General features: G+C 50.7%; 1 protein-coding gene across 12 annotated transcripts in view; it reads right to left on the bottom strand.

Moving 5' to 3' along the window:
• NPHP4 (nephrocystin 4) overlaps positions 1-24904 on the bottom strand; it is a 115632-nt gene that overhangs the window by 27430 nt on the left and 63298 nt on the right. For 10 of the 12 annotated variants that reach the window (XM_064590044.1, XM_064590043.1, XM_064590047.1 and 7 more), the window contains 5 exons: positions 14971-15029; positions 12491-12598; positions 11072-11223; positions 10731-10922; positions 10094-10281 (listed from right to left, as the gene is read on the bottom strand). In XM_064590044.1, coding sequence (XP_064446114.1) covers positions 10094-10281; positions 10731-10922; positions 11072-11223; positions 12491-12598; positions 14971-15029 — 699 coding nt within the window. The remainder of the gene's footprint in view (positions 1-10093; positions 10282-10730; positions 10923-11071; positions 11224-12490; positions 12599-14970; positions 15030-24904) is intronic. The other 2 variants (XM_064590045.1, XM_045898843.3) reach the window with 1 other exon arrangement.

Below are 24904 nucleotides of genomic sequence, written 5' to 3'. Positions count from 1 at the left end.
CACCTCTCTCACCCCCCTCATAAACACTGAGCCCCAGCCCAGCCGGCCTCCTTCCTGAGCCTTAGTCCAGCCACACCCCCACATCCAAGTCTGGTGGGTGCTCTTCCTCTGGTTGGATGGTCCTCAGTCTCCGTCTCTCCTTCCTGACCCACAAACGCCCCTGCTCCGCGAAGGCATCCACAACTCCCGCAGATGACGAGCACCTCATAACGCTACAGTCTACAACGCCCGATGAATATACAGCAGCTAGGAATATCTACACACCAAATGACAAAGCAAAAATCTAGAGACGCAAGGAGAAACAGACAAAAACATAATAATAGTAAAGACCAACTAATCACTTTGTTTTTAAGGCAGGTCAGGTGGGCAATAAACAAGGGTATGGAAGGCCAGACCGGCTAATCCATTAGGTAGAACATATGTACGTATGACACTGTTCCCCAGTAACACCAAATGTATCTTTCGAGTGTATCTGGAACATTAATAAAAATTAACTATATACTAGGCCACAAAGAAAACCTAAATATACTCCACAAGGCAGAAATAACGCAAACAATATTCTCTGACCACAATGCAACAAACTAGAAACTGGAAACAATTTTTTTAAAATAAATTTACAACTTACCTTTAAATAATTCTACATCAAATGGAAAACAAAATCCAAACAGATTTTCTAGAAAAGAATAAAAGTACTACTTATCTGAATCATCAAAGCATAAAGCAGTAATCAAAGGAAAATTCATAGCCTTGAATATTTTGTATCCACAAAAACAAAAGAATTAAAATAAATGAATTGTATCCACAAAAACAAAAGAATTAAATGAATTAAGCAACTCAAATCAGGAAAAAAACACTGGAGAATATAAAAAAGAAGGTAATGATAAAGACAAGATTTAACTGGTCAGAAAGCAGGATAACAGCAAAACCTGCATGAGGGTCACTTCTGTGTCTTTGGAAAGTCAGGGAGATAGAAATGAGCACCTAAAAGGATGTCCCGGTCCCTGGCAGGACAGCTCTCCCCACGTTAACCCATGGATTCAGCAGACCCCCATAAAGGGCTAACAAGTTCATGTAGAAAACCAGCCCAGCCAGAATGTGCAGGAGGCCCTGCAGGTTAGAGCACCCGGCGGGGGGGGCCTATACGTCAGAGAGAAGCTGCACCTCTGACTCAACAGCATGCCCACCGTGTGTGGACAGGTGCTCTTATGCACAGTCTGGCAAACCACAGCCCACGGGCCGATCCAACTGGGAGCTAAGACTAGCTTTCACATTTTTAAAGGATTGTTAAAAAAGAAGAAGATTCCAGAGAGAACATATGTAACCCAGAAAGTCTAAAATATCTACTAATGGAACTAATGGAACAAAATATAAAATCCAGACATAAACCCAAGTAATAAAAAATGTGGGTAAATGAGAAGGGCCACTCTCAAGTCACTGAAGAAAAAGACAGACTTTCTAATAAACGGCACTAGGTCAAAGGGAGAGACATTTGAAAAAATAAAACTGGATCCCTATCTCCCATCGTACAAGAGGATAAACTACAGACAGACCAGAAGTCTCATGTGAAAAACGAAACCTACAAGCCCCTGGAGAAGCCGTGTGTGGATCTCTTTATGAGCTGGGGAGGTGAACACCTTCGCACAGACTCCCAGGACTCGGAAATTTAGAAGCAATAAAAATAAAGACCACCATATTAGAGGACAAAACAACAAAATTTTACGGGGCACCTGGCTGGCTCAGTCAGTGGACTCTTGGTCTCAGGGTTGTGGGTTCGAGACCCACACTGGATGGAGAAATTACTTAAAAATAAAACCTTAAAAAATTAAAAAATAAAATAAAATGAAACTTTACATAGCAAAACCCACCAAAAGCAAAGTAAAAATGACAAAGCAAGAGAACACACCTGCAATTTATATCGTGGGCAACAGCTAATCTCCTTAATAAACAGAGTTCCCAAAACAAGAGGACAGAAAAAACAAAAATTTGGATGGAAAAATGTAAAGATATGAATAGAAGTTTGCAGACAAATATAAAAGACCTCAACTTCACTCATTATAAAAGAAACGCAAACTAAAACTTCACTAAGATCCACGTCACATCGATCAGCTGTACAAATCCCAAAGCTGAACAGCCTGTTTTGCGGGCAAGGCCCTGAGAAACAGGCCGTCCCGTGCGCTGCGGCGGGAGCAGACTGGCCACGGGCTGCCACGGGGGGCAGCTGACGGCCGTAATCCGATAGCTCGCAACGCCCCGAGCACACGGCTGGGGCACAGGCTGGAGCTGCTGCCTTGTCTGACACCGCGAAGCCTGGAAGCGGCCGAACGGCCGTCAGCGAACACTCTCGCCCAGCGCCCTACGATGTAGCTGCACACACAACGCAGGGGTCTCCGCCGGGAGCCAAGCTCAGGACACGATGGTACGGATCAAAGCAACGTGGAAAAAGCGTGTATTTGGCATGCATGCTACCTGTTGAATAAGGAAACAAGGAGAAATAAAAACCTATTTCCTTACTTTCTGAAACAAACAGAAACATGACAAGGAGAGGCCAGAGACTAAAAGCCCGGTTACCTCTAGGAGGCCGCACGGGGGGCGCATGGTCTAGAGGGCACGAGGGTTTTAGATTTTGAGCCATGTAAATATTCTAACAAATTAAATCAGAAGGGAAGGAAAACCTAAAAGTGAGAACAAATGGAAACAAGTGCATCTGACTGAATATCAAACTGGCAACAGGTCCACAGAGGAAAGAATGATCTCCAGGGATTCCGGCACGCTGAACCAACTCTTTGTCCCCAGCGGAATGTGGCTCAGGACGGGAGAACACCAGAAATCTGAACCCTCCTCACTCAGCACAAGTACCCTTAGTACTAACATTAGCCATGTAATTCTAAAAGTACATTATAGAAACTGTAAGGAAAAGTAAGTAAACGAATTGTCAGGAAGCACGATTTCCAGTATAAGGAGAAAAAGATACAAATCAATTACTTTAAGAAAAAACTCTAAATCTGAATTAGAAATAGCAATGTGAACTCATGTTTGAATCTATATTCTCCAGCTCTGCCCAGTGAAAAGCCTGGACACCATGCCACCCAGAATCAAAAGCGCCCCAGCCCTCCGTCTCTGGAAACACGCCCCATGCAGGGGAGGCGCCTGGTCCGGGTCTGAGGCACAGAAAGTCCGAGGTAAGAAAGGACACTGGGCCGTGCAGAGAGCGGGGCCACGCCCAGGCTCCCAGGTTAACCTGAAGGGCTACCACTGGCCAGAGGGGGTAGAACAAGAATATCAGAGTGATATTCAAAAGAGAAAACAGAAACCAGACAGACAAAATCTCAATTGTCACTAGTGGAGTAACCGTTACAGCTTCTTACTCTGAAACCTGGAAACTAAAGGGAAAGTATCGAACATCTGCTGTTTTGGAGGGTGTAAATGTAGTTCAGTCTTGGTTGAAAAGGGAAAGCTCTTTTTTTTAATAGAAGAATGTCTGTTAATAAAGGGAAACCAAATGACAAAATCAGAAAAATTACCATTTACAAAATTCCAGTTAAAGACCCGACCCAGGCAAAGCCCCGCCAAGGATGCTAGAAGTGTGGGTGAAAGGTTGTTGGGGTGGATATTCGCACGGAGCCAACGAACGGCCTGAGAACTCTGTGCCAAGTGCCACGGGGAAGCGCCTCCCTTCCTCCGGAGGAACGTGGGGCAGATCAAACCAGCACCGTAAGGACGAGAGACCTGACCTCCGCACTGCTGATGGACGCCACATGAAGCCCATGAAGCATTGGCACCAAATCCAGACCCGGAGGGAGCGTTAGCCCCAACTGCCCGTGTGCGAGACCTTCCGGAGGGGCCACGGCCAACGGTCAGATGCACACAGAACAACATTCTGTGTGACAGCTCACCTTCAGACAGCCTCTGTCACTGGAAAGAGAATGCAGGGGACTATTCCAGATGAAAGGACATTGGGGCGGTAACTCCCAGTACAACCCAGGACCCAGACTGGATGTCGGAGCAAGAAAGTAGCTATAACAAACGTACGCGGGAAGACTGGGAATGGGACTGTGAGATCCCTGTCCTCTTCAGTATGACGGGGGCTGCTTTTCAGCAAAGCCTGTTCTGTGTTTAGAGGAAAGTGTTACCTCGCCTGCTACTGACTTTCAAATGATGGAGGGAAAAGGATAAAGAGTCAACGCAAGCATTTCAAACTGCACAGACACAATCTCTGGGTGGGGACATGGGACCGGAGGAAAATGCACAGGACACAGGAGATCCACCACAGAAGAGGCAGGCGAGGCAGCACCAGATGGGCCCAGAGCGGGGCCGGCGAACCCCGGGACGAGAGTTCTCCAGACCGGGGGGGGGGGGGGGGGGCGGCCTCTCGGCTGACCCAGAGTTCAAGGACTCCAGCTCCCGTGCTAAGGAGGGTCCCACTGGCCAAAACATCAGGAGGAATGTGTTAGAAAAACCTAACTCCAGGCCAGAAAGCACAGGAAATGAAAGGAAGGAAGGCACCGTGTGTGTGGCAGAGGATGGGACCACCACCCTCAGCTGAGCCCTCCTGAAAGGAGCAGGGACAGTGGTCAGCGGGGAAGCTCCAGAGCTATACCCCCACCCCGAGCAAAGGAGGGAACAAGAAGCAATTCTACTCACAACTGGAACACCAAGAAACTAAGGGGCCTCGGGCAGAGGCAGCCACCAGGCCCAGGGCCGTGGGTTCCAGAAGCTTCTGTTCAGGAGGCTGCCATGTCTCCTGTTGGACCAAACGTACTCTAGTGGACGTGCACGGGGTGGGGGGGGGAACAATACTTCTTGGCAAACTGACTAAAGATGAACATATACGACCCTAGAGCAACTCACTCCTGGGCACACACCCAACACCAGCAGAGCTGCACCAAGGGAAGGCTCACCACAGCTTTACTCCAAAGCAACAAAAGCTGGGAACAATCCAAATGTCTACGGACAACCGAATGCATAAATGTGTGCAATACTCAGGCAGGATTTCTATACAGCCAGGATAAAGGACAGGCTACACAGCAAGCTGGATGGACCCCACAGACGACGTCGAGCAGATGGGAGAATCGGAAGGGCACACACAAGATGATCCTGTTTCGGTTCAAAACTGCAGGTGCACTGGTCGACGGTGACAGAATTCCAAAGAGTGGTCACCAGGGGGAGGCCACTGATGATGGGGGTGTGGGGGAGGGCAGACCGGGGTTCGGTCTGCACCCTGTAGTCATGCAGATGTGTTCACTTTGTAAACATTACAGCTCTTATAAAAATTAACTCAAAATGGATTCCACAAAAAGGAATCTTAAATGCATACTAGGTAAGTGAAAGAAGCCAGTCTGGACAAGCTACCCCAAACACTGCCAACACCTAAACTTGCAACACTAAACTTTGACGCTCTTGGAAGATAAAGTAGAGGACAAAAATCCAGGTGACCTCGGGTGTGGTGACGAATTTTTTCCTCTAACACCAAAGACACGAATGACCCATGACAGAAATAACTGATAAACTGGACTCCATTAAAATTAAAAACCTCTGCCTTCCAAAAGACACTGGTAAGACCACGAAAAAGACGAGCTACAGGCTGAGAGAAAACATTCGCAAAGCAGACATCTGATAATGGTCTGGGAGGCAAAACAGAGAGAACTCTCAAAACACAACAATAAGAAAACCCAATCTACAAACAGACAAAGATATGAACAGACACCTCCCCAAACAAGATGCACCCAGGGCAAGTAAGCGTATGAGAGGAGGCTGCCCCTCACACGTCATCGGGGAAGTGCAACTGATACAACAACAGTGAGATCCCGCTATGTACATATGAGAACAGCCAAAACCCCAAACACCGCCAACACCAAATGCTGGGAGCGTGTGACACCACAGGGACGCTCAGTCACTGCTGGTGGGGACGCACCGTGGCGCAGCCACTCAAGAAGACGGCTGGGCGGTTTCCTACAAAACCAAACATGCTCCTACCACATGCTTCTAGGTATTACCCAAATGAGTCGAAAATTTAGGTCTACACAAAATCCTGAACAAAATGTCTACAACTGCTTTATTCGTAATTGCCAAACCCTGGAAGCAACTGAGATGCCCTTCAGTAAGGAGGTGAATGGATGTCCATCTAGACAGTGGAGTATTAGTACTAAAGAGAAATGAGCTACCAAGCCACAAAGACACGGAGGAATCTTAAATGCATACTAGGTAAGTGAAAGAAGCCAGTCTGGACAAGCTACATACTGTATGATTCCAAGTGTAGAATACCCTGAAAAAAGTAAAACCATGGCGACAGGAGAAAGGTCAGTGGTGGGGAGGGGTAAGGGGAGAGGGAGGGAGGGAAGAGATGGAGCACAGAGCATATCTGGGTGGTGAAATTATTCTCTACACTACTGTATGGGGATACAGACGCTCTGCATTTGTCAAAATCCACAGAATGTACAAACAAGAGTGAGCCTTGTTGTGAACTCAGAGCTTTAGTTAAACCACAAAGCATCAACACTGGTCCATCAACTGTAACAAACGTCCACGTGAAGCTAGATATAGCTAACAGGGGAGCTTCGGGGGGCAAGGGGTGTATGGGAACTCTGTACTGCCAGCTCAATTTCTCCATAAACCTAATACTGCTCTAAAGAGCAAAATCTATTAATTTTTAAAAACTTGTGGAACTGAACACTGTGTGGCATGCATGTTATATTTCAACAACAAAAGAAAATACATCTTAAGTGAGGCTCTAGTGAGGCTAGGTGCTGAGCCATGGGGACCCCCGAGCAGGAGCTGCTGGAGGAAGCCCAGCCCTGCCCAGGTGGGGGGCACCTTTGGCTGAATCTCAGGGGGGTAAGACACTGAAAAGAACTTGTTTTGGACTTTAACTTAGGAATTTAGGACTTTGAATTTTAATTCATAATGACAAAATTTGATTTTGGAGTTTAATTTCTTTGGACCTCAACTTGCAAGGAGATTTAATTTTTGGACTAATTTCTCTCTGGGAAATTCATAATGGAAAGGGGTTTATATTCAAATCAGGAGCATCTCTCTGTGGCTGGCCTTTTGAATTAAACTGCCTGAACACTATCTATTTAACCTCACCGCAGAACCTCTGGTGAGCTGCCCTGGATAGAGCGGCTAGATGGGGCTAGGAACAGGAAATGGAAGAGGAGATACTTTCTCGGCAACAGGTGCACGGGAGTCTTGAAGTCAATGCACTATTCTGATCCATTTCAGAACCTTCTGGGGGCATGAGCTCAACTGTCCACCAATGGTCCCAGGAGCATCGGCAAAGGGAAGGCAGTTGGTTTGGGACAAGTGGTCCCAGGATGGTTGGGAAACCCAGGGAGTGGAGAGAACAAAACCTAGGACTGTCACAGGAGAGCTTCCTGGCCTGGCCATGCACTTCCGTGCCGGGGGCCTCCCGCACTCACCCTCTGCCCCACGCATGCTCCTCCCCAGGCCAAGAGCAGCTCATCAGCTGGAAGGTTTGGGAGATGGAACAGGGCCTGAGCTGTGCCCGCATCCCCTCTCTCTTCTTTCCAGATTTGTCTGAAGAAAGCGAGGATGCTGGGGTCCTCAGGCAACAGGGCATCAGGGCTCTACCCCAGGGTCTACGGCCAGGTGGTCCTACCTCTGCCAGCAGCAAAGCCCATCCAACGGGGTGAGCGCCAGCAAGCACGCCCAGCTCTCGCAGGCTGACCAGCGCCTGCAACAGTTCTGACCCTCTGTACCGGTTCTGACCTTGGGCAAGGGAGACCCCATGTACCTGTGACCCCTCGTGCCCGGCTGACTGGCCAACCCTGTCTGTTGTTTGTTTTCTAAGCATTTATGCTTATTTTAAAATTTCTTTCCTTCGGGCGCCTGGTGGCTCAGGGGGTTGAGAGTCTGCCTTCAGCTCAGGTCATGATCTCTGGATCCTGGGATGGAGCCTCGCATGTGGTGGGGAGGGGGGTGTCTCTGCTCAGCAGGGAGTCAGCTTCTCCCTCTGCCCCTCCCACTCCCCGCTTGTGCTCTTCCTCTCTCTCAAATGAATAAATAAAAATCTTTAAAAACCTTTGAAAAAATAAAATTTCTTTCCTTCTACTTTTATTGCATTTGTTCTGGGTTTTTTCCCCAAACTTCTTGAGTTGAACAATTAGATCAGCATTTTAAAAAATACTTTCTTCTTTCCCAATACAAGCATTAAAACTGTAAATTTCCCTATAAATACCATTTTATCTGTATCTCATTTGTTTTACAATATTTGCAATATGATTTCGTGATTCAGCTTTAAATAACCATTTCTATTTTGGTTTCTTCATTGACCTAAGGAATCATTAAAAGTATGTTTAAAAATTAAAAAAAAAAAAAAAAAAACGGCAGTTCAGAGCCTTTTTGGGAGAGGGAGTGGTCGATTTCTGATCTGGTGTTGCCGTCAGAGAATGTCAGGCTGTTAGATGGGATACTGGGTCTCTGGGAACACAGTGATGCCTGTGCAATGGCCTAAAACAGGTGCACATGTACACAAATGATCAGTTCTCATGAGTCTCTCAAGTATGCTTGGAAAGAATGCACATCCTCTAAATTGGTTCTATAGGTTTTATAAGACCATCTTTTTAAATCATATTCTATAATAACCTTGATTATTTTCTGCCTGATGTGTCAATTCACTGAGAGGGATGTCAAACCTTCCGCGACTATAGGTTTGTCAATTTCCCCTCCTAAAGTCTGTCAATGTTTCTTTTGTATTTTGAGGCTGTTTGTTGGAAGTTCACAGGTTCAGAATTATTTATTTTCCTAGTGATTATTCTCTCGATTATATTTAATAGGCTTCTTTATCCCCAGGACCGCATTTGCCTTTTGTCTCTTTTGTCTGATGCTAATGTTGCTAAACTACTTTCACTCCATTAGCATTTGGATATGGCATTTCCCACTTGTTCTTTCTACTGAAGAGGCAGCAAGGGTTCACAGCTCTGCCCCTTACAAGCCCAACGAATGGCCATAGAGAGGTAACTGATCATCGATAAAAACAACAACATATTTGATATGTTTCAATCCACTGCGGTGTAAATCCACTAGTTTATAATAATGCCAGAAACAAAAGCCGTTGGCCCCACTCTCAAAGGATGCTAAGGAACTGGCTCGTTATTTCGAAAATCCACAAATAAAAGGGAAGAAGTGAACATTATTCTGACTTTCCTACATGGACCACACCTCCAGGTAACCCAATAGTTGGCGAGGGGCAGTTTCTCTCTATGGAAGCATTCCAGCTCCGGAAGGAGAACGTCACCACTGTTCAAACTTGAGCAAAATAATCAGCCTGTGGGCAACAGTCCTGACGGCACTGAGGTGGTACAGAAAGGAGGGACCGGTCACTGCGCAGCTGCGGGAGGTGGTGAGGACAGCCCCGGCCCCAGAGTTCCTGCCCAAAACACAAAAAAGCCTCTGACCATGCAGAGAGATCTCACTCCCAATGACCAGGAGAAACGGGACAGGGAGGGACACTTTAATGGTCACCCTGGGAAGCAAAACCCAAATGCAGACTGTGGGAAGCTCTGCAGGATGAGCAGGAGCAGTGCGGCTACTTCAACCAGCAACACGAAAACCAAGCCTGGGGGCGGCAGAGTCACACTCAAGAGTCACATCCGCAGCTACACACTGCCTGAGAACTTGAGCTCAACAAACTATTACAAACTGTACCCCCCAAAAAAACAAACCCTCCTTCCATCCTCAAAAAAAATTTTTGTTTTTGAAGTTACTGGGAAAATTTTAACATCAGCTAAATATTTAATGACATTTAAGGGATTATTATTAATTTCAAGTGGGATAATACTGAGTTTATGTTTTTCAAACAGGACTCCTTAGTCTTTAGATCTACATAAGGAAATATTCACAGGTGAAATTATACAATGTCTGGGATTTGCTTCCAAGTGACCTGGGGTCTGGGTGGGGACGCACTTGACAGCTGCTGGAGGGAGCTCACTGGTAGGAGCACTGGCTCATCATACTGTTCTTTCAAATTCTGCATGTGCTTGAAAATTTTCACCGTACAGTATTCTGTAAATAATAAAACTTACAAACAAGGCTCAGTGCTGGATTCCTCGCGTCTGCCCGATGCACGAGCACTTACCAGCTTCAGAGGAGTCATCCTTGTCAGTGAGAACGAGGAGGTGCAACAGGGAACCAGAGCGTGTCCTGCCCGTCTCGTCCAGCCCAACCAGCTGCAGGCGTGGAGTGGTCACGGGTGGGAAGCGGTAGAACTGGAAGGTGAAATACACGGTCTTTGGCCACGGCGCTCCCTGGCAGTCCTGGGACACTCTGAATCCAATAAGAGCCCCCAATTAATCAAGTAACCATAGCAGAGAACCTGGGCATTCGAGAGTCCGGCACCACAGGCCAGACGCTGCCTGGTCTGCCCACGTGAGTGGCTCTACTGGGACCTCGGGGAGCCCGCCAGACAGCAACCCACTTGAGCCCCAGCTGGAGAACACTGCTCTCAAAGCTGCACGAATACCAAGAATTGGCCAACATAACACGGTCCACATTCAGTTACAGAAGATCGGGCAAAGCCGGTTTTACTGCATTTAGAGACGGCTGTGTGAGGGTCCCCGCCAATTGAAAACAAAAACAGATAGCATTCCTTCATCCAGTAAGGCCTCAGCAAGAGTTCTGCCAGCTCAGAGCCACACAGGAGTGAAAGTTCCTTCAACGCAAGGAAAGCACAAGACAGGTAAAGAGTAACGGAGACAGAACATTTAAGAACGCACCTGCTGAAGGCGAGGAACTGTAGCACTATTTCGTTGCTTTGTAGACAATCTGATTCTTCCTTTTGAGGGTTGAATTTAACGGGATCTGTAGGATTTACAGCCTCAGCTGGTTGCTTATTGGCATCCAGAATCTCGGGAAAGCCGGAAGCCTGCAGGAGCACCATTGAGGCTCGCGAGAGCTTACTTCCAGAGCTGAAACACAAAGACCACGGAGGCCAGCCTCCAGGAAAGGGCAGGCAGAGAGGCAGGACCTGTGCCCCCCCCGCCCCCGGGGGAAGCCTGTTATTGAGAGTCAGTGTTCACGGCACAGCACGTGCCGGGCCCTCAGGGCCACCCCTCACCTCCTGGCCTGGGCTCCCACGACAATCGGGGTGTGCACCGGCGTGAAAGGCAGCTCCCGCAGCTGATCCGCAACGGAGGCTCCCAGGACCAAGGACGCCTGGCTCAGCTGGGCCTCCAGGTGAGAGATCCTGCCCTCTAAAGGGAGCCCCTGCTGAGCAAAATGCAGCCCCAGGTGAGGCCAACAAGGATCCCAGCCTGTAACCACCAAGAAGGCTGGGATGGGGGGGTGTCCATGGATGAATCGCCTCTGTCAGACTGCTGGCTTCAGCAAAGGAAAATATGGGACGCCCAGGTGTCTTTTACACTTGAGATGAACAGTGAATAATTTGGGTATAATGTAAGTATGTCCCATGAAATATCTGGGACTTACACTAAAAAGTCACTGCTTTTCTGAAATTCTAATTTATCTGGGTATCTCATATTTTAAGTGAGTCAAAAAGCAATGAGAATTGTGTGAGAATTCAATCAATTTTATGAACAGGTACCATGGGAGAGATCTGCTGCTGTCTGAGAACGTCAATTAACATAAAAACCGCATTGATAGACCAGAAAAATGAACCCTCCTTCAACACCGCAAGACAGACTGGTACCCAGCCCCTGGCTGGCCTCTGATCCCTGCGTCACCTGAATATTCTCGTCTGTCCAGAGCAGAAGACGTGTCTAAATGAAGAGCCTGTCTGGGAATCAGAATGCTCTCATGCCGACTTCCCTAGCTTTCTGTTTCAGCTCAAAAGGGAATACCACAGAACCAGAGATAACTCCAACATGTCTCAGCTGCCAATTATAAGAGATGCAGGCTCTTCATAAATGAGCCCCAGACATATTCTGGTACTGTTTCCAAATAAATAATTTAATGGCACTATTTTTCCTCAGTAGACTTCCAGTACAAGACTGAAAATACATACGGTTTGCAGGTGAGCCAGTCAGCTTTTGAAACCAAACTTTATGTGAATTCCCCAAGGTCAGTGGAAACATAGGCCTATTTTGCCCTCTGGATGCATCAGAATCCAGGATGGTGGGCTTCACCGCTTCTCCTTCAGCAGCTGACGGCAAGGAGAGTGTCCTGGAGCGCTGGAGGCTCGGATCGACCTCATTTCTATCTCTGGCAAAACTTTCCTTCCCCTTTCATGTACAGAGATCTGAGGGTAGTCTAACTTCGTCTTGTCAGGTGGAGCAAAAGCCTAATTAAGCCCCACGGCAGGAAGAGCTCCCACACCAAACGCTCCTTGGCCAACAGGACAGAGTGGTGGCAAGTACCCGAAGCGTGGAAGAAAGCCAGGCTCCCCCACCCCGTCCCTACGCCCATGTCACAGAGAACCCATGAAGGTCTCGCCACCTCACCAAGGACCAGCACAGCTCACAGAGTCAGACTTCGGCGGAAGCCCTTCCCTGGAAGGAGGAAGGGTGGGCCTACTTACCTCCTGAGCCAGGGGGCGCGCAGAGCTGTCGGGATGCCGGGAAGATGGTGTGGCCGAGCGGCACCGAGTGGGGGACCGTGGGGGAGCCGCCAGCTGGGAGAGCGACAGCTAGAGGGCAGGAAGCGTGCATGAGAATGTGAAAGGCAGCCCAGCACGTCACGGAGCCCCCCACTCGCGCTGGCACAAAGCCAGGAGACGCGGCACGGTCCAGAAGGCAGTGGGGTCTGCGACCACCTGCCCGGCGGCCACTCCAGAACCCGGAGCCGCTCCTAAGCTCCGTTACTGGAGTCCTGAGAGGCAAGACTGTGACCCCTCCCACAGGTAACATCGGCATGAAAATGGTATTAACAAGGAACAGCAGGTGGAGGAGAGGAAGAGCCAGGGAAGCCACGTTCTCCGCCACCCATGGGCAGCGGGGCGGCTGGTCTTCGAACCTCCCCAGGTTTCACTTCCAGCCGGGGACTGAACACCTGCAAGGCCCCTTCCAGGTCTGCAGACAGCAGCCAAGACCGAACCCCTGCTCCACCATTAATACTATTATCACCATTATCGCGTGACTGAGGGCAAGTCACCGAGTCCTTTCTTTACCTCGGTCTCCTCATCTGCAAAGTGGGGTGAAAACAGTCCCTAAATCACAGGACTATCATGGGAGTTAAACGAGAAGTCCTGGAATGTGTAAGTAAGTAGGTAAGCCTTCCGTAAAGGCCGCAGATGTCTGGAAAGTGAATGCAGCTGTGAAGGGGTCCACACCCCACGGAAGACCCGCCTCTCAAGTCCCGGACTGTTTCTAACACACACTGACAGCTGGCCCAACGCGGTGCTGCTACAGAGGGACTCAGCACGTGAGGAGGTGTCGGAAGAGTGGCCGGGGGGAGGGTGTGTAGCAACGGGGGACCCTGCAGCATTGTCAGGGGGCAGGGAAGAGCTGTGGGGGTCTGTTCGGCTCCCCTCAGACCCCACACGCTGCCTCTGGGAGCAGGCAGCGCTGCTGTGTGGTCCCTGAACACTGAGGGTGACGTGCACACTACTGGACGGAAAACCCTGGAGCAGGCCAGCAGGGAAGCCTGGGGGCTGTATCCACACACGTGTCTTGAGGCAAACACAACATTCGCTCCTGAGCCGGTTCCCAAGCTGCACGGTGCACAGTAAAGCTGCTCCCTTGGGACAGCCTTTGACACTGAATTTACCCGACTTTTCTAGAAAGTCATTTTCCAGGGTGATCCTGGCAGACAAAGTCATCAGAAGACACGCCAACTCTGACCCTGCACAAAATGACGCTGCCGGAACCGCGGGCGAGCACCACGACCAGCTCAGGTTTCCAGGGGCCAGTGGCCTCACTGGCCTCTCTTCCCACGCAGGAGACCCTCGCACCCGGAACCACCTGCTGTCTGACAGGCGGGCGGCGGCCAACACGCCCGGTCTCTGTTGGCCGTGGGCCGGCTCCGCCAGCACCAGATGCTCAGCCTACAGGCCTGGCTGTGGCCTCGTGGCCCGGGGCACCAGGGGCTGCCAGTTAGGAAAGGAGCAGATGAAGACCACACCGTGGTGCCTCAGGAACAAACAAAGGCTGTTCGGCCCTGAAAGGTTCTCAGCTATTAGCCATACTGCCAGGGAAGAAGTATTGAACGTGCCTTTTGACGGCAGCCTGGAAGGTCACTAATCATGGCTGGCAGCCGCCGGCCGCACAGCCAGGCAGGACGGGGACAGGATGGGGACGGGACGGGGACGGGACGGGGACGGGACGGGGACGGGACGGGGAGGGAACGGGATGGGGATGGGACGGGGAAGGGACGGGGAAGGGACGGGGAGGGAACGGGACGGGGAAGGGACAGGGACGGGACGGGGACAGGGAGGGGATGCGGAGGGGATGGGGAGGGGACGGGGACAGGACGGGGAGGGGACGGGGAAGGGACAGGGACGGGACGGGGACGGGACGGGGACAGGACGGGGACGGGACGGGGAAGGGATGGGGACGGGACGGGGATGGGGAGGGGACAGGGACAGGATGGGGAGGGAACGGGACGGGGATGGGATGGGACGGGGACGGGACGGGGACGGGACGGGGACGGGACGGGGACGGGACAGGACAGGGACGGGACGGGGACAGGAACGGGGACGGGACGGGGATGGGGAAGGGACGGGGACGGGACGGGGACGAGACGGGACGGGGACGGGGACAGGATGGGGAGGGAACGGGACGGGGAGGGGATGGGGACGGGACGGAGATGGGACAGGGACGGGACGGGGAAGGGACGGGGACGGGGATGGGACGGGGACAGGACGGGATGGGGATGGGACAGGGACGGGACAGGACGGGGACAGGACAGGGACAGGACACGGCCAGCACACCCCCCGGTCCCCAGCCTCAGCAAAGCAAACAGGATACCACTGTTTTTAAGATGCAGAGAAGTGTCCTGCCCCTGGGGCCTTTAAATAACTGATTTTGGAATTCTGAAACAGGCCTCTCGGGCTGGACTTACCCCTGGTCCCACAGGCGAGTCCTGGAGGGCAGCGAGCCCCTGCTGCGGCGCTGGCGGGCCTGGGGGGAAGCAGAGGGGGGGGAGGGGCGCCCATGAGCCACGGGGGTGCCCAACTCAGTCAGGGCCTGGCCCGTCTGCCCCCTGGCTGGGGCCGGTGTTGCCACGGGTGCTGGGCCGTCCGATCACTCAGCAGCGTGTAGAAGACCTGGGGCGCACGCAAGAGCAAGGGCCACTCCCCCAGGTCACAGCCTGGGAGAATGGAACCTGAGGTCGTCTGCTGTCACTCCGGCTCCCCCCCAACCTGCCTGGCCTCACGCTTTCTGATCGTGTGTGCTCACCCCAGGCCGTCGGGGCGTCCTGACATGGAAAAGCTGCCAAGAGAAGTTAGAGAGTGGGAAAGGCAGGTTACCGGACAAGCTGCCTGTGTCCGCTCATCCATGTTAAAGGGGAAGAGAGTTTAAAGAAAAAGCGTAGTGGGGCACCTGGGTGGCTCAGTCGGTTGAGCGACTGCCTTCGGCTCAGGTCATGATCCCAGGGTCCCGGGATCGAGCCCCACATCGGGCTCCCTGCTCGGCAGGGAGTCTGCTTCTCCCTCTGACCCTCCCCCCTCTCGTGCTCTCTATCTCATTCTCTCTCTCAAATAAATAAATAAAATCTTTAAAAAAAGAAAAAGCATAGCAGAGGCAGGAGCATAGGTAAATCCACCGAAGTTCACAGGGCGGGGGCGAGGGTAAGGGGCTGTCGCTTCACCCTTTATGCGCATGAGTGAGCATGGATATCCATGTATCGCTTGTGGAATTAAAAAGAACTTAAAACTTAATTTAATGATCATTACAAGGTGAACCAGTGACAGTGGTCAGCTCGGCCGCGCCAACGGAGACACCCTAAGCAGCCGCTGGCCCCGGAGTCTCTCCCCACACGTGCCCCTTGCTGGGGAGCCACAGGGCTCTGGTTTCCAGAAGAACATGGAAACGCAGAGAGGACCGACGGCTTTGGCACACGCCCTGGGCAACCCACGGGCCACAGAGCCCGGGAAGCCGTGTCCCGCCTTGACCTCAGAGACAGTGCCGAGAACAGCAGGAAGGGACTACATGCGTGGTTCCCCCGCCACCAGGGCTAAGTGCCATGCAGACAGGGTCCCCACCGATGGCTTGAGACCAAGGAGCTCACAGCTCCTGCTGCAGCAGGTCTGCAACCTGTCTGAAGATTAATTTTCCCTGACACTCTGTTGCTCCCCTGTCAGCCTCAACTCACTGAAAATCGCGGTCAACAGAAGCTCAATGGTCTAAGCCTCCCTTCTGTCAATTTAGCTTCTAGAAGCCCAAACTGCCGTCACCGACATCTGGGCTGTCCGCGTCCCGCTGGGGGTCACACAAAGACCTGTGTCCGGGTGCTTTCTCTGCCGGGAGGGCGCACCACGCAGGACCGCGCAAGTCGGAGCCGTCTACACTGCCCAGACAGTGGCTCTGGTGAGGGGACTGGACAGGGGCCACAGAAAGATACAGAAACAAGTACACAGGTCAACAGAAGGCCAGGCTGGAGGGAACAGAAGCCCCCCTAGAAACGCTGGGGGGCCCACAGCGCGACCACCTTCCTGTCCGTCACCAGCCACGGGCCAGACCTGGGTAGCAGGTAGTGCCGAAGCCCTTTATCCCAAAATGCTAGCTGTCTTCCTGGGAGTGCTTTTCTCAAACACAGCTGTGCATTCTGGGGGGAAACTGAGGAAAGGAGTCAGCAGACAGGCCTGAGGGGTGTTCATAGAGGAAAACGCTGTCCAGCAGCACAAACCCGCCTGTGTCTAGCTGTGGGGTCAGACCTTCACCGGCAGAGGCGGCGGCCGCTTGGCTCAGGCCTCGGACTGGAAGGGAGGGGTCGGCGATGTTACAGGATGGGGCGAACAGCCGGCACCAAAAGGCAGGAAAGAGGAAGGGGTCATCACCACTAAAGACAGAGTCGCCATGATTTAAAGAAAAACTGGGAAAATAAATGTCCCACTGGGCCTTGAAAAGAAAGCATTAATCAATATTTAATGGTTCTTCAGACACTAAGAATTCATATGGCAAACCCATTTGAAAGGCCCTCATTCTACTTACTTGGGGGTAAAAAGTTATTCTCCCTAAGATTCAGAGCCCAGGAAATGGGGGAAATGAGCACGATCTGTGCAGAGATAAAGGGGCAGACAGCTCAGTGACGGGGTGGCTGTGGTCTCAGTGCTGAAGGAGCGCAGAGCCAGGTGGCCGAGGTGCTCCTGCGCATGGGACACCTGGGGAGCCCAGCACACATGGGGGCTGCCGCCGGGGGGCTGGACTTGCCCAAGAGCGAGCCCAGGCCCGCCCACAGTGTCCACACCTGCAGCTGCACAAGCCCCACCACCGCGGCCACCTGCTGCTCGAGCAGGCTGGGCAGTCAGGGCCAGCGAGGGACATGTGTCCCAAGCACACCTAGGGGTCCCGAGGTTCCACTGCCACCCCTGTGTCAGCAGTCGCCAGAGTGTTGCTAAGTGAGCACCAGGATCCAACGTGCACTTCAGCACCCGGGAAGTTACGCTCTGGACCCATGCGAGTGACTGGGCTCTTTGGTGCAAGGGATGCAAGTTGGCACCATACCCAGATGTTCCCTAAGCAGAGAGGACATGGGAGAAATGCATGTTCCCGCTGCTGACAGGGAGTGTCACTACAAAGGTGTCATGGTTCCGTCCATCCTGTCGCTGGCGGTACTCCAAAACCAAGATGCGCAAGGTGCCCTATCTCAGCTAACCAGGCCCCAGAGGACTGGGGAACGCTGTGACCAAAGCCCGATGCGGGGGTCACCTTCACGGGCTGGCCACGGCAGTGGCCTGTCCCCCATCAAGACCTCTGCTCTGAGCCACCGCTAACGGCCTCCAAGAGAGCGCACACATCCCTTTACATCTGCCCATTCACGTGGCTCCTGCCGGGCGGTTCAAACCCCCTCCTGCATGATTGCCTGGGTGACACGACCCCTGGGGGCAGGGAGCCTCCTGCTGGACATCCCTACAGCACTGACACAAGAAAGGTCACAACCATGCCAAGAACCTAAGTCAGGGCATTCCAGAATCACCGTGATGACATATTTCCCGAGACCCCTTCCACAGCTGATTTTCAAATCGCGGAAAGTCCAAGTTTCAAAAAACCAAGACCGAGTGCCCTCTAGTGGCTCCGTGCACTCCCTCCCAGATGGTGAGGAGTGGGCCTCAGCTCCCTTGTTAATTCTACAGAGGACATAAAAAAGATAATTCATGACAGAGAGCCAAAGACAGAGAGCCAAAGTCCCTCATTTAACATGACAGCCGCATGTCATCAAGATTTCTAACAGAACCGTGTAAGTTGGTAAAATATTGAAGGAGGGAAAGTTTCCATCACCAGTTAAACACGAGTGAACCTGGGATGAAAGCAATCACATGGGTGTGACATGAACGCAGCGATAAATCCTGATTGAGTAAAGCAAATGCAATCAGGTTCCATCCGTGCAGACCTGCTGGCCCCCAAAAGGCGGTGGGGAATGGAGGATGCATGTACCAGATCCTGAACCCTCCAGCGACCTGTCTGCCAAGCTCTGCAGGGGAAGACACACCCTTACCCGGTCATCAGAGAGACCGAGCTGGAGCCCAGAGTGAGCTGTCTCTGTGGGGAGGGGCCCCTTCCCCCCGAACCTCAGCATGCCTCGGAGCCCAAGAACGTCCGGCCTTCCGCTGGCGCCACTCTGCCCAGCTGCCCGTGTGGAGCTGGAGGGGGCGGGCTTCTGGAGGACAGGCCGGCTCCCCGGTGCTTGTCCTGTTCACATAGCACAGAGGGGCAGGGACTGCTAACATCCGCTGGTTCGAACATCTCGAAATGCAGGAAAAGCTGGCCAAAGCCGGGATACCACCACACGCAGAAGCAGCAGCGTGCCGGGGAACGGCCTGGGACTTGGAATCCCAAGGTCAGGCCCTCGATCCATGGGTGACACAACTGCCTTCCCCACCCTGACTCCACACTCTCTTCCGAGAGCAGCACCCTCCCAGCTCTTAACCACTTGGGTAAAGGCCGGGGACACAGCAGAGGGAAGGGGCTCCATCTCAGGACTTGTATGGGACCCCTGAACACAAACTACCCAAGGTTACATAACCTCAGAGCTCCTGGGGTCGCTATAGGGAGAAACTCTTCCTGGAAGGAAGCCAACAATGAGAGAGCTCAATGGTGAGGGGACCGGGTATGGGAGGCAGAGAGACAGACAGACAGAACTCGAGTGCCAGGATGCAGCCAAGCCTTACATCAGCTCTGCAAACATGTGCCGAGTGCTTTCCTGGGCCAGGACCCTGGGGGGCAAAAAGAGGAGGACACACAGCCCCCACTCGTGAGATGCTCCTAGGACAGTGCTCAGTGTTGAGCAAATGCCCACAACAGAGATCTGCACCTCTTCACCGTCCAGGTCACTTGCCAGCCCCTGCCACTGGGTGTGGGCACTTGGCTGGCTCCCACCCCTGAGCCGGGAGGAGTCCTGTGTGTCACTTCCAGGCCAGAGCCTCTGACCATGGGGCAGGCTCCCCTGACGTGTCCCTTTCTTTGTGGCGCTGTGGCCAGCAGAACTCAGATGACACCTGCCATCTGTGACCACAACAGGCGGAGCTGTTACCAACCCTTGACGGATGGGGAGGGACAGCAGGAAACAAAGCTTTGTGTTTTAAACCGGTGAGATCTGGGGATTATCTGTCACCATGGCAAACCGGACTGATTCAGTCCAAGGGCAGGGGGGGAGGAGGAGACCCCGGAACCAACAACAGGATGAAATAAACAACGGATCTCCAAAGAGCTGTGGGTGGTGAAAGTACACGCTCACCAGGGAGATGCCTGCTCGGGGCTCTGAAGACAAGCAAGACAAGTTCAGTGTGGATACCTTAACGCGAGACTATTTTTTTTCACTTCTAAATTCGAGGTCAAAGGGAAATAGAAATTGAAACCAATAATTTAGGAAATAACACCACAGGTCAAAAAATCTGAAATAGAGTCAAAGAGGTACTTGGAAGGAAACCACAAGACCTTAGATATTTTCATTAAACAGACAAATGGAAATATGCTAAACATTCAACTTCTTTAAAACTTTAAAAAAAAAAAAAAAGAGGAGGGGATTAATAAAGGCAAACTCATATAAAATTAAATTATAATTAATTAGATTAAAATTAAAGATACAATCAGAAACTTCAAAACAGCATGAGAACCAATAAAGGAAACCAAAAGCTGATTCCTTACAGAGGATGAAAGGGAAACACCTCTGATAAGTCTGACCGAGAGAAGGAGAGACTCGCCAAAAGATCAGGGATGACAAAGGGAACCTACACAGAGATAGAAATTAGGATTTTTATGTTAGATACAAGTTTATCTCAGGATCTTAGTAAACTAAATGAAATTAACCATTTGTCTACAAGACTATGTATCCCCAAAGTTAACATGAGCTGAGATGGAAAACCTAAATAGAGCCAGCCATAAACCATAACAGAAACTTAAAGGTTGTGGAAACGAGCCAAGGAAACCCCAACGAGATGGGGGATGGAGCGGGGGTCGGCAGGGTGCCCCCACCCCCACCTGGCCGTGCCTGGGGACCAGCAGGAACCTGCAGCCCATGAGAAGCCGCCACTCAGAGCTCTCTTTTACTCCAGTGAACTTCTGCTCAAAACCACCCCTCCCAGCCTCCTCCTTCCCTCTATGAGCGGGCCGTCGCTCTCCTCTGCTCTTGGGACTGGCCTAGCTTTCACCATGGTCTGCACATCCCCATTTGCAATTCCTCTGCTATTCTGGAATAAATCCAATTGCTGCTCAATAACCTTGGTTGTTTTCAAGATTAACATTGTCTGTGGAATATTATGCAGCCATCAAAAGGAATGAGATCTTGCCATTTGCAACGATGGGGATGGAACTGGAGGGTGTTATGCTGAGCTAAATAAGTCAATTAGAGAAAGACATGTATCAGATGACCTCAATGATATGAGGAATTCTTAATCTCAGGAAACAAACTGAGGGTTGCTGGAGTGGGGGGTGGGGTGGGAGGGATGGGGTGGCTGGGTGATAGACACTGGGGAGGGTATGTGCTATGGTGAGCGCTGTGAATTGTGCAAGACTGTTGAATCTCAGATCTGTACCTCTGAAACAAATAATGCAATATATGTTAAGAAAAAAAGGAGAAGAAGGTAGCAGGAGGGGAAGAATGAAGGGGGGGAAATCGGAAGGGGAGACGAACCATGAGAGATGATGGACTCTGAAAAACAAACTGAGGGTTCTAGAGGGGAGGGGGGTGGGAGGATGGGTTAGCCTGGTGATGGGTATTAAAGAGGGCACGTTCTGCATGGAGCACCGGGTGTTATGCACAAACAATGAATCATGGAACACTACATCAAAAACTAATGATGTAATGTATGGTCATTAACATAACAATAAAAATTAAAAAAAAAAAAAAGATTAACATTGTCCGAAAATCGTTTCCAAAGGCACTAAGTTCCTGATGGCTTTATAGGTAAGTTTTATCAAACCTTCAAGAAACAGGTCCTGCCTTCTGTTGAAACTATTTTAAAGCCCAGAAAAAGATAGAAAGCATCGTAACTCATTGTGATGATGAATTTTTTGTGTCGAGTAGACGAGATGGATCACAGGGGCCCAGATATGTGGCCGACCATCATTCTGAGTGTCTCTGTGAAGGTGATTCCAGATGAAATTACTATTTGAATAGACCGACTGAGGGAAGCGGTCTGCCCTCCCCAGTGTGGGTGGGCATCATCCCATCTGTGGGATGATGAGGGCTTGAATAAAACCAAGGAGTGGAAGGAGGAGAAACTGGGCCCCTCCTGCCTGACCATGAAGCTGGGACACCCATCTTCTCCTGCCCTCCATGCTCCTGCTTCTCAGGCCTTCAGACCCAGACCGAAATCTGTACAGTGGGTTTCCCTGGCTCTCAGGCCTCTGGGCTCGAACTAATTACACCAGCAGCTTTCCTGAGCCTCTTCTCAGCCACCACGGATGGTGTGAGCCAACTTCTTATAATAAATCTCTTCCTACATGGATAGCCCACTGGTTCTGTTTCTCTAGAGAGCCCTAACTAAACACTCATTTTGCAAAACTAGCACACTCCAAATACGAAAACCTGATAAAGACATGACAAAAAAGAAAGCTATAGATCAGGGATCCGCCCGTTACGGCCCACCCGTCAGATTCAGCCCACAACCTGTGTTTGTGAATGAACTCTTATTGTAACATAGCCAAGCTCGTTTGTATGGCTTTCACCAGACAGCACCGGAGAGGAGTTGCGGTAGGGCATCCAGCCCACAAAGGCTGAAATATTTACTATCTGGCCTTGAAGTCTGCTGACCTCTGCCACAGAGGAAGCTCAATTATGGAGACAGACAGAAATCCTGAACACAAGTGAATCAAATCAAGATGGGCATAACTACAAAGTTTCCCACAAGTCATTCCCTCTATCTCTTTCTTTTCTTAAATAGGATTTATTTTTAGGGCGGTTTTATATTCATAGCAATACTGAGCAGAAAGGACAGAGAATTCCCATATACTCCCTGCCCCAGATATGCAGCTTCCCCAGTATCCACATCTCGCACCAGCATGGTACATTCTTCTTTTTGCTACCTAAAATATTTGGTAGTTTGTTTATTGTCTTTAAAAAATATATATATTTTCTTTATTTGAGAGACTGTGTGTGTGTGTGTGTGTGTGTGTGTGTGTGTGTGAGCACAAGCAGAGGGAGGGGGAGGGCCAGAGGCAGAGGGACAAGCAGACTCCCCGCTGAACCAGGAGCCCAATGAGCCACCCAGGCACCCTTATTGTTTCTTTTTAAAATGGATCTCCTTTTAGGTGCCTGGGTGGCTCAGTCAGTTAAGCATCTGCCTTTGGCTCAGGTCATGATCCCAGGATCCTGGGATCAAGCCCTGCATCAGGCTCCCTGCTCATTGAGGAGTCTGCTTCTCCCTCTCCCTCTGCCCCTCCCCCTGCTCATGCTCGCTCGTGCTTACTCACTCTCTCTCAAATAAATAAAATCTCTAAAAATAAAAAATAAAAAAATAATTTTTAAAAAAAGAAAGAAAGAAAGCTTTCCTAACCCCAAAGTCATGAAAATATCCTCCAGTTTTTTTTCTAAGGTTTCTCAAGTTTTGTTTTTTCCTACTCAGGCCTTTGCTGCATCCCATTTCACAGCTGAGAAAACTGAGGAACAGAGACAGCCAGCGAGTGGTCCAGGGTCATCCCATCAGCACACACACACCCGTCAACGATACACGTGACTGTTCTCAAAGTTACGGAAGACTGCCACGTCATACGCTTCCTTCCAGAACTTGCCGTCTTCACTCCACACGCGGTCTTGAAGATTCATCCCCGAGGCCATGCCAAGATCTACTTGGTTCATTCTGACTGCTGTACGGCCTCTGGTCGTCCAAATACACCAGCTTGTTTTCCATCCCCCAGGGGGAGTGGGCAGGCCACCATGCACTGAGGAACCAGCTGGTCTCTGCAGGCATCTAGAAACAGCACCTCTGAGTCACAGGGTATGAACTAAATATTACAAAACTGCTCCTCAAAGCATCTGTCGGCATGGCATTCCTGCCGGCGTGGTAAGACCCTCTTTCCCCGCGAGCATCCTCGTGGACCTCGTGCTATAAGACAAGTAGTGGGGAGGGGGGAGGAATGAAATGGTTCCTCATTGTATTGTGCATTTCTCCAATCACTGGTGACACCGAGCCCTGTCTCCTGCTCACTGGCCACCCTGGCTTCTTCCATGGAAATCCCCTGTTCATGTGCTTTGCCCATTTTTCTGTCCCATTTTCGTTATTTCTTATTGATCTGGAGCAGCTATTCCTACAATCTTTCTTCCTTCTAATCTTCTAATTCTAGAGTTTTCTACCACTTCTAGAGTTTTGTTTCATAATCCACCCAAAATTTATTTTTGCACATGATATGAAATTAGGATCTAATTTTATATGTCCCTTATGGACAGTCATTCCCGCACGGTTAAGCGACTGGTCCCTCCCTACTCCTGCTGGTAAGCAGAACAATGCTCCCACCCCAGAAATCCCCAGAACCCGTCAACGTAATGATGTTGCACAGCCTGTAACAACGGCTGCTCATCGGGGAGACTCCTGGATGATCGGGTCTGCCCAACGCAATCACAACAGTCCTTATACGTGACAGGGAGGCAGGAGATCAGAGTCAGAGAGAGATCTGGAAACTGCCCGGTGCCTCTGAAGAGGGAGGAAGGGGCCAAAGGATCCAGCAGCCGTTAGAGGCTGGAAAGAAGACAGAGTCTGCCCCGGAGCCTCCAGAAGGTAACCAGCCCCACCAAGACCTCTTCGTCAGCCTGAGAGACCCATTTTGGACTTCTCACCTCCAGAACTGTATGACAGTAAGTTCGTACTATTTTAAGCCACTTTACGTTTATGGTAATTTGTTACGACAATAATAGTAAAGCACACACTCATCTATAACTTGTCCATCCATCACACTCTTTATTGCATCTTCTTATCTGTCTGTCTCTGTCCCAATGCCACAATGTTCTAATTACTGTAACTCTATACATCTGCAAATCAGGAAAGGTGAAGCCGCTTTCCGTCTTCAAAACTGCCTTGGCTGTTCTTAACCATGCAATTTAAAAAAAAAAAAAAAAAAAAGAATCCATCTCAAAGTAAAATAAATGCAGTGCACAGGGGAGATACGCTCCAGCAGAGAGCATGAGCCCAACTCAAAGTCACGAAAACACAGAGCATGTCTAGTGAATCACGGTAGCACAAGGCAGCCGGGAAAACTTTCAGAACCACGGGACTATCAGCCCTAGGTGGAGGACTTCAGCAGCCCAGAAACCATGAACAGCAGGCAAAGACGTCTACTTCTGACCAACATGGAGTCAAGAAACAGTGACCAGAAACAAAGGCATCTGAAACAAAATTTTT

This window comes from Mirounga angustirostris, unplaced genomic scaffold, assembly GCF_029215605.1.
Source record: "Mirounga angustirostris isolate CCGP_5_RB_7025 unplaced genomic scaffold, mMirAng1.0.hap1 SCAF_4, whole genome shotgun sequence".
Lineage (NCBI taxonomy): Eukaryota > Metazoa > Chordata > Mammalia > Carnivora > Phocidae > Mirounga > Mirounga angustirostris.
Note: the sequence above shows the minus strand (reverse complement) of the source record. Positions and strands in the feature narration are given on the sequence as shown.